This window comes from Mirounga angustirostris, unplaced genomic scaffold (genome assembly GCF_029215605.1).
Source record: "Mirounga angustirostris isolate CCGP_5_RB_7025 unplaced genomic scaffold, mMirAng1.0.hap1 SCAF_4, whole genome shotgun sequence".
Classification (NCBI taxonomy): domain Eukaryota; kingdom Metazoa; phylum Chordata; class Mammalia; order Carnivora; family Phocidae; genus Mirounga; species Mirounga angustirostris.
This window is the reverse complement of record NW_026991712.1, coordinates 64,232,166-64,242,364: the sequence shown is the minus strand read 5'-3', so window position 1 is coordinate 64,242,364 and position 10,199 is coordinate 64,232,166. Positions and strand designations below refer to the sequence as shown.

General features: G+C 37.7%; 1 protein-coding gene across 1 annotated transcript in view; it reads right to left on the bottom strand.

Moving 5' to 3' along the window:
• Positions 1-3,293: 3,293 nt before the first annotated feature.
• CPA6 (carboxypeptidase A6) overlaps positions 3,294-10,199 on the bottom strand; it is a 354,654-nt gene continuing 347,748 nt past the window's right edge. The window contains exons 10-11 of the mRNA XM_064587448.1: positions 9,457-9,541; positions 3,294-3,771 (exon numbers count right to left, since the gene is read on the bottom strand). Coding sequence (XP_064443518.1) covers positions 3,584-3,771; positions 9,457-9,541 — 273 coding nt within the window. The 3' untranslated portion in view covers positions 3,294-3,583. The remainder of the gene's footprint in view (positions 3,772-9,456; positions 9,542-10,199) is intronic.

Below are 10,199 nucleotides of genomic sequence, written 5' to 3'. Positions count from 1 at the left end.
AAATATAGACAGTGCTACAGCAATGTGAAAGCAATCACTGAAAAGAATTTACATGAGGTTTGTGAAGGCAAAATTTCATTCTGAATTGATAAGTGGATAATAAACTATATACCCATTTAGTTTGTTGATATTCAGATTGTATATTTTCTGTTGCCCTCATTTTGACTTTGAAAAAATACTCAGTACCTACACTATGTGAAGGGCAGGGAACAATAAAATAATATAAATATAAGTTCTTGATATTAACTTGCTAACCGATTTTATTACATAGGGTATGGAATAGATGGAAATTAAAAATATAATAAAAGATGAATTTTGGGGGTTATCTGTAAATTCTTCCCCCCCCCCCGAATATTCAAGAGTTGTTTATTGTTTGGTTGTTGCAGGAGTGATAATGTTTGACAGAAAGGCATCAACAGACACCAGCAAAGGATCTGCACAGAGATAGCTAAGAGGGCGGGGGTTACACAGCATGCTCCCAATCGAAGGGAAGAGTTTCCTGGAGTCAGGGTCCACAAAGGCCACAAGATGATGCAAAGTGACTGTGTGCATCTTTGTCAGGTCCTCTGAGAAGCAGCACCTTTTCATCCTTGAGGGTCTTCATAAGCCTCTGGCCCTTCTGGTTATTCTGGACATTTTAGTTTTCACCTGTTCTATGGGTAGAAATAACTAGTATAAAATAACCCCCAACTCCAGGTCATTTCTGAGCATTTACTGGGAGATGGGATGAATTTGAAGTTTAAATTCCCAGGTGTACTATTTCTTTTTTTTTTTTTTTTCTAAGATCTTATTTGACAGCGAGAGACAGCGAGAGAGGGAACACAAGCAGGGGGAGTGGGAGAGGGAGAAGCAGGCTTCCCGCGGAGCAGGGAGCCCGATGCGGGGCTCGATCCCAGGACTCTGGGATCATGACCTGAGCCAAAGGCAGACGCTCAACGACTGAGCCACCCAGGCACCCCTATTTCTTAGCAGGACTGAGCCTCAAATCTGCCTGAGATCCATTCCTACAAATACATAACTGGAACTACAAGATAAAAAGATAGATTTGTAAAGCATAGAAATATCTACTATCCTCTAGGTTCTGTGCTAAGCATTCCACATATAATCTCATTTAATATTTCTTTTACATTTAAATTTGATCTTTTAATTGAAATAATGTACATTTTATAAACATCAAAGACTGGGTGGTGAATAGTTGGGAGTGCATGTTAAAAAACACTCTTCCTTTAAAAGGAATATACTTTGTATGATATTTTCATAATTAAAAAAAACAAAACAAGTCAAATACTATGACAAGGCTTATATTAAAAACAATAGTCCTCTGCCCCATCCTTCCTTACTCCCAATTCCCTCTCCTTAGTCCAATAATTCTTAATCTTCTAAATTATTTCTTCTTGAATTTACTTTATGTCTAAATATCCTGATATTACTTGATTTTTTTCCCCAGGTTTAGATGTTGTCTATTGACTTCCTGCTACAGCAGATGATTTAGCTCTCCTATATCGCTCCTCTCACATACATTACTTCTTCCTCCCCTTCAAATATATTTATATCATAGTTTTTGGTTAAATCAATATTTAGGGCTAACATTATTTTAACTATATAAATATTGTTTATAGCTAAGTCATATAGTATACCATTATTATATTTCATCTCTTCTATAGCTCATTGTTTTCACCGAAGTTTAACAACTGCATTTTCTTGTTGTTTGCTTGGTTTCTGTGCTTTTATTACTAATTCATCCCCAGATTTTCTGATATAAGTAAAAATTGCCTCTGAACATGTGTTCTGTTTTGTGTTTATCTTGGAGAATTTCATCTGAGTCTTCAGCTCTCCTTCTCCTATTCCAAGTTGTTGGTTCTCTAAGCCTGGTATACAGCTGTTACTGGGACTTTTCCCTTCACCATTATTTTGAGATTTTTTCCATCCCTTTCTTCCATGTGGGAATTCCTATTTCCTGAGATCCTATATCTTTTTCTTTGTTTACCCCCTCAGTTTGGTAGAGCATATCCTTCAGGAGGTTCCTGAGAAAGGTTAATAATTTAGGAGCTCATTTTATGAAAATGTTTGTATTCTACCCTCACATTTCATTATTTTGCTGAGTGTAGATTTTTAGGATAGAATTTCCCCTGAAAACTCTGAAGGCATTTCTCCATTCTCTTCAAGCTTCACTGGTGCTGTTGAGAAGTTTCATGTTACTCTAGTACTCATTCCTTTGTGATCATTTTTTCCCCCCTTCTGGAAGTTTTTAGGCTCATCTTTTCATCCTGGTGTTCATGAGGTGTCTTGGTCAGATAAATCCTCCAATGGGATTTGCATTTCTTGCTACCAAATATTTGGAGGGTATAATCAATCTGGGATTAGTCTGAATTAAATTCTTGGCTAGATGTTTATCAGACGATTTAAGTAGTCTGAATTTGGGCCACAAACCAGAGAGAGCTGACCTATGATTCAGCTGCAGTTTCTCCCCTCTCTACTCTTGCCAAAATTGGAATAGTCAGTTTTCCACTGAAAATAGCTTGGGGGTTTATTTGTAATTTACCCTCACCCGGAGGGTATAGCCCTTGGGAATCCTAGAATTCTGGTAGGAGGAGAATCTGCTATTAGATTTCCCACCTTGGGGTAGCCTTGGGCTCTGTTCTCTGCTCCCATTCTCCAAAATGCTGTGAAAATCAAAGTCTGCACTTACCTGGTTTGACAAATGCTCTCAGGATAACAGTGCACCACTTACCTCTCTACGTTCCGGCCTTCACTCAGTGCCTAGCTTGAGATTTTCCTGCCTTTTTTGTTTGATGTTTTAAAGATGATTTTAAAAATTACATTTTGTCCAGAAGTTGTAGTTATTTCCAGCAGTCCAGATAACTATCTTGTCATACTCCTGGAATGGAAACCTATATCACTTTTCTAAGTCTCAATTTCCTCATCTGAGAAATGAGGATAATAGGAATATCTATTCCTATTATAGTATGTGAACAATAAATAAGATTATTAGCGTGAAGCTCCTAATGCTGTGTCTGGCACCTCAATTAATGTTTACTTCCGTTTTTGTAAATGGTATTCTCAGAGTCTAAACATGACTGTTCCAGCTCGTTATATTTTTATGGGTGTATGAGGCAGTAATGCCAGGGGATGAAGATGTGAAGAATCTGAGGTCTTGATAAGTTGTATATTTATTAAGAAATACAGTTCTCTCCATTTCAAATGAAAACCAAGTGATTAAACATTACTAGCCTAGATCTTAATTGAGAAAAGGAGATTTATTGCAGTGAAATCTTTAATTTGTACATTTCTTGAGACAATAGGGTTTGAAAATATCCCCACTTCCCCTTAATCAAATAGGACTCTAAAGGGATATAAAATGGATGCTTTCTCTTACAACAAACTAGGCTATGCTCAGATTTTTTTTAACCAATTTTCTGTATTGCCACAGAAACTTGAATTGCATAAGTAGGTCCTTTTAAAGTCCACAGATATTTTCATTCTAAGAAGTTGCCCTTCTTTTTAAAAACAATTTCCACCCACTGCCAAGTAGCTCTTGCACAGAATCAACTCTCTGTCTGGTGGTTGACCTGACCCTTGGGCCTCAGGGACACTTCTTTAGTAGGTGCATTGTGATATTCTTCACAGCCAGCATGGTCTCTGTACAGGTTGGTTTGATGAGCATCTCTGGAAGTAAAAATCCAAAATGTCCAGTGTCACGAAGTTCAAAAGCAAATGTATAGGGTATTCCATTTTTGTAGGCCCAATCCATTGAGCTACCAGAGCTCACATCTAAAAGTTAAAAAAAAAAAAGCCTCACTGAAGAGTCTGCATAATTTTCAAAGTTTGTATATAGTACTTGCTTACTAAGCTATCCTAAGTCCTTCTAATTAAACACTGTTTCAACAAGAATGATTTAACAGTAGTTCCTTGGCATTAGGCTCATGGAACTTAAAAATCCTCCCTGCCATCATCTTTGAGGATCTAGTCTAGGTAGTAATGCTTTTTCAGTGTGATGACCTCAAAATTTCTCAACCTCAATTCCAATAACATTTATCTCTACCCTCACTTCAGTCACCCATAAACAAACTAATCCCTGGCTCAGTTTCTCTGCTCTTACTGGGGAGCTGGAGAAAGTCTTTGCTGTAAAATCACACTAGTCACTGATGTCCTTCTCTGTTCTCAATGCCGCTCTAGGCTCAGTTTTCTAGACCTTCACTTACTGAACCTTTCTCAGGCTCTTGTAGGCCTGCCCCTCACTTACCATTGTCCCTGTGCCCATAAAAGGTAATCATCCCATCATCCCACCGCCTCCTCTATTGACATTACAGACCCCTGGCTGTCTTCCTTCCGGCTCAGAGAAGGAACTCTTGCTCGTTGTTGTTGTTGTTGTTGTTGTTTTAACAGGTGTCATCTTTTGATTCCATTCATCATGGTGTTCCCTGGTAGTGAGAGGGTCCCTTCTCCAGGACTTAGTTTCATTAATTAAATCACCTTCTCTTGCATCTGAATTGACCAAAATGTTCAAGCACCAATTTCATATGGCACTTCCTTCTCATGCTATATGCCATCCTTTTTTTCTTTGTCCCTTTGCTTTAGAACACAAAGAGAATCTATATATGTTGCCTCTATATCCTCAACCACTTTCAGCCTGGTTCTTGCCTCTACCTGTCGATGAAAACTTTGTTCTTGAAGGTCACCAATGACAGCAGGCCTAATTTCCTTTCTTGCTTTGTTTTTCCCCCTGCAGATCCCACTTTCAACCTCTCAACAGCATTTAGTGTAGCTGATAATTCATTGACAATTCTCTCTTTTTGGCTCCTGTGACCTCACATGCTCCAGCTTTTCAGCACAGGTTGAAAGTACAGGCACTAGAGGCAGACTGAGGGTCTGGGCTGTGTTAGATCTCACCACCTACTGTGACTTGTCTGAGCCTCAATCTTCCCTTTAGAAAAAGGGATTGATAATACCTACTGCATAGTGTTGTTGTGGAAATTAAACAAAATAATGTGCTAGGATACTTAAGCCCTTATTATTTTGCATCTTTACATCCCAAAGTGCCTAGTATGTAGTTTTTAGCATAACAGGGTCTTAATAATTATAAATAAATCTTTTATAGAAGAATCTTTATAGGGGCGCCTGGGTGGCTCAGTTGGTTAAGCAGCTGCCTTCGGCTCAGGTCATGAGCTCAGGATCCTGGGATCAAGCCCCATGTCGGGAGTCTGCTTGTCCCTCTCCCTGTGTGTGCTCTCTCTCTCACTCAAGTAAATAAAATCTTAAAAAAATAAAAAAGAATCTTTACAAACTTTTTTCTTGAAATTAATATGATCCAGACTGACCTAACACTATTGTTATTAAAAAATTTTCAGAGCATGTTCATCTGCTCAAATAATATCTTTTTTATTCCTATTTTTGTCAGGACAAGTTAGAGATAAATTATGTTAAGATGACAAAACACTCTACTGTTTCTCAGGCTCCCCTTGCTTTGGTTAAGGACAGAAGGTAGGCTGTGGCTTCATTGTCCCTCTGGGTTAGAGTACACTGGAATTACAAATAGTAGTCATAGAAGCCAAAGTCAGAGTCAATATGTGCCAACAGTTACATCATGGTGATGTGACAGCCTCATTTCTATGGTCACAGGTTGTTCTTGGTAAATATAATACTATGACTGTGGCTTGATATCAAGCTGGAAAGGTAAACTGTAAGATTTTTAAAAATTAATGTTTAATATATATTATATTGGTAATAATTAGTAGTATGATTTAAAAAAATACTGTATTTCCTTTTTCAATGTGCCATTACTGAAAAACAGTTCTTTTTTTTAAAAATGTTTTTTTTTGTTTTTGTTTTTTTTTTAAAGATTTTATTTATTTATTTGAGAAAGAAAGAGAGGGAACACAAGCAGGGGAATGGGCAGAGGGAGACGGAGAGGGAGAAGCAGTCTCCTTGCTGAACAGGGAGCCTGACGTGGGGCTCGAGCCGAGGACCCTGGGATCATGACCTGAGCTGAAGGCAGATGCTTAACTGACTGAGCCACCCAGGCGCCCCCTGAAAAACAGTTCTAAAAAGGTCAGCATGAGAACAATAATCATAGACTTTGAAAACACTTTTTTTTTTTTAAGATTTTATTTATTTATTTGACAGAGAGAATGAGAGAGAGAGCACATGAGAGGGGGGAGGGTCAGAGGGAGAAGCAGACTCCCTGCCGAGCAGGGAGCCCAATGCGGGACTCGATCCAGGGACTCCAGGATCATGACCTGAGCCGAAGGCAGTCGCTTAACCAACTGAGCCACCCAGGCGCCCCTGAAAACACTTCTGATACTTAAGATACTCATTATTAGGATAAACTTATTTGATAAGCAATGTTAATTGGCAAACCAAACTTTTCTTTGAAGGCTGAAGAAAGTGAGTGGTTAGGAATATAATAATTGGTAGTTTAAAGAAATCAAGGAGAAATTTGGTACCTCACTGAAAGCAAAATTGGATGTCACTATCTATACATATACATAAAACCTGTGTGTGTGTGTGTGTGTGTGCATACATAGATATTCAGATATATATGATTTCTTGCTAGATTTTCCAAGTCATATAGTTAAAAAATTTTAGAGTTTGAGAGGCCATGAGAGATGACCTAGTCCAATTTCTCCCTTAACAGTTGTGGAAACTGAAGTCCAGGATTAATATCTTGGCCAGGATTATATCCCGATTAGTGGCAGAATTAGGACTAGAATCCATGTCTTCAGAGTCTTTGTTCAAGTTCTTTCCATGTTCCCAGTTGCTCTTTATTTCAATAAAATATTAGCAAATCGAATTCAACAGTACATTAAGAGAATTATTCACCATGACCAAGTGGGATTTATTCCTGGGCCACAGGGGTTGTTCAATACTTGCAAGTCAATCAATCAATATGATACACCGTATTAATAAAAGAAAGGATAAAAACCATATGATCCTGTCAATATATGCAGAAAGAGCATTTGACAAAATACAGCATCCTTTCCTGATAAAAAATGAAGTAGGGATAGGTGGGACATACCTCAACATCACAAAGGCCATGTATGAAAGACCCACAGCTAATATCACCCTCAATGGGGAGAAACTGAGAGCCTTTCCCCTACGGTCAGGAACAAGACAGGGATGTCCACTCTTACCATTACTATTTAACATAGTACTGGAAGTCTTAGCCTCAGCAATGAGACAACAAAAAGAAATAAAAGGCATCCAAACTGGCAAGGAAGAAGTCAAACTTTCACTCTTTGCAGACGACCTAATATTCTATGTAGAAAACCCTAAAGACTCCACCAAAAATTGCTAGAATTCATACATGAATTCAGCAAAGTTGCAGGATATAAAATCAATGTTCCGAAATCTGCTGCATTTCTACATACCAATAACAAAGCAGCAGAAAAAGAAATCAAGAAATTGATCCCATTTGCAATTGCACCAAAAACAATAAGATACCTAAGAATAAATCTAAGTAAAGAAGTAAAAGATGTGTACTCTGAAAACACTTCTGAAAGAAATTGAGGAGGACACACACAAAAAAATGGAAAAACATTCCATGTTCTTAGATTGGAAGAACAAACATTGTCAAAATGTCTATACTACCCAAAGCAATCTACACATTTAATGCAATCCCTATCAAAATACCACCAGCATTTTTCACAGAGCTAGAACAAACAATCCTCAAATTTATATGGAACCACAGAAGACCCCGAATAGCCAAAGCAATTCTGAAAAAGAAAAACAAAACTGGAGGCATCACGATTCCAGATTTCAAGCTATATTAAAAAGCTGTAGTCATCAAGACAGTATGGCACTGTCACAAAAACAGACACATAGATCAATGGAACAGAATAGAGAACCCAGAAATGGACCCACAATTATATGGTCAACTAATCTTTGGCAAGGCAGGGAAGAATATCCAATGGAAAAAAGACAGTCTCTTCACAAATGGTACTGGGAAAACCAGACAGCAACATGCAGAACAATGAAACTGGACCACTCTCTTACAGCATACACAAAAATAAATTCAAAATGGATGAAAGACCTAAATGTGAGACAGGAAATCAACAACATCCTAGAGGAGAACATAGAAATCTCTTTGACCTCGGCTGTAGCAATTTCTTACTAGACATGTCACCACAGGCAAGGAAAACAAAAGCAAAAATGAACTATTGGGACTTCATCAAGATAAGAAGCTTCCGCACAGTGAAGGAAAGAGTCAACAAAACTAAAAGGCAGCTTACATAATGGGAGAAGATATTTGCAAATTACCTATCTGATGAAGGGTTAGTATCCAAAATCTACAAAGAACTTACCAACTTAACACCCGAAAAACAAATAATCCAGTTAAGAAATGGCCAGAAGACACGAATAGACATTTTTCCAAAGAAGACATCCATGACACCCATGAGCTAGCAGTTATACCACTGGGTATTTACCCAAAAGATATAAAAATACAGACTTGAAAGAATACATGCACCCCGATGTTTATAGCAGCATTATCAACAATAGCCAAACTATGGGGAGAGCCCAACTGTCCATCAACTGATGAATGGATAAAGAAGAAGTGGTACATATCTACAATGGAATATTACTCAGCCATCAAAAAAATGAAATCTTGCTATTTGCAATGATGTGGATGGAGCTGGAGGGTATTATGCTAAGTGAAATAAGTCAGTTAGAGAAAGATAAATACCATATGATCTCACTCATGTGTGGAATTTAAGAAAGAAAGCAGAGGAACATATGGGAAGGGTGAAAAGAAAAAAAGGAGAGAGGGAAATAAGCCATAGGAGACCTTTAACAAGAGAGAACAAACAGAGTTGATGGAGGGAGGTGAGTGGGGGATGGGCTAGATGGGTGATGGGTATTAAGGAGGGCACTTGTTATGATGAGCACCGGGTGTTGTATGTAAGTGATGAATCACTGAATTCTACTCCAGAAACCAATATTGTACTGTATGTTAACCACCTAAAATTCAAATAATAAATTTATTTAAGCAAAAAAAAATATTTTAATCACCTTTTAAGGGGAAATTCAGCTGAAGGTGTTACATAAGAAATGCATTTCATAACAAGAATGGTAGGAAAGGAATAAGAGGAAAGCTCTTTTAGGGCTGAGACATTATTTCATTATATTCTCAAGGCCCATTTCTACCCTTACAGTGGTTACAATTGCTCAAGGAGCCCATTTGGGTACTTTCTACTGTCATAAGATCTCATTTCAACTTTGTAGTCATTGCTACATGCTTAGAATATTCTCTGTTTAGAATTTATTTCAATTGGTACAGTGATTTATGTCAAGCAGTGTAAAACTAATCAAATATAAACTCCCTCTGTCTTCCTTGGCTAATTTGGTTGTCAAAAATTTCTCATTAAGGGGGAACACACTTCTTATTTTTTTAAAGGGAAGTCATTTTACAGGATCTTGGTTCAAGAGATGATTCTAACACAAAATACATAGGAAACTTACACAATGTGCTGGAGGCAGGTCCATATCTATATTGTACCCCATATACTGACCGAAGGGCATTCACAGCTTTATAAGCTGCAGATTCCTGTGAGGGAAAAGGGAGAGCTGATATCACTTTACATCAGTGCATTGAAACATTTAGAAACACTGGCATGTTGTTTGAGCCTTATCAGTCTTCAATTTGGAGAACAAAGTTGGGCACATTAGGTAATAGTTATATTTAATAATAATGGTAATAATATTCCTTGTCAAATGCTGCAGTTTATAATATGTTTTAGAACACATTATTTCCTTTGATTGATCTTTACACCAAGCCAGCGATCAGTACTATTTCCATTTTACAGACAAGAAAAGAAAGGCTCAGCAAGGTTAAACGGGCAGGCTGGGGTTACAAAGCAAGGACAGGTTAAATTAATGCACATATCTTCTGATGCTGATTTAGTGTTCTGTTCTCTTCACTTTCACTCAGAGACACTTGTGCCTATAAATTACAAAATGCTTGATAGGGCAGAGCCCATGCCAGCCTTCTTCATAGCCACATATGCATTATTTAGCAATGTGCCCGAGTATAACAGATGCTCAGTCAATATTTCTTGCATGAGTGTTGAATAAGCATAGCTCTGCAAGAGTATCAAGATAATCTTATTGATCCTTAAGTACATACTTCAGTGGCTATGTACAAGGTATTTAAAACACATTTGGATCAATTAAGAAACCCTTTCGTTCAGGAAGAGTGACTTCTC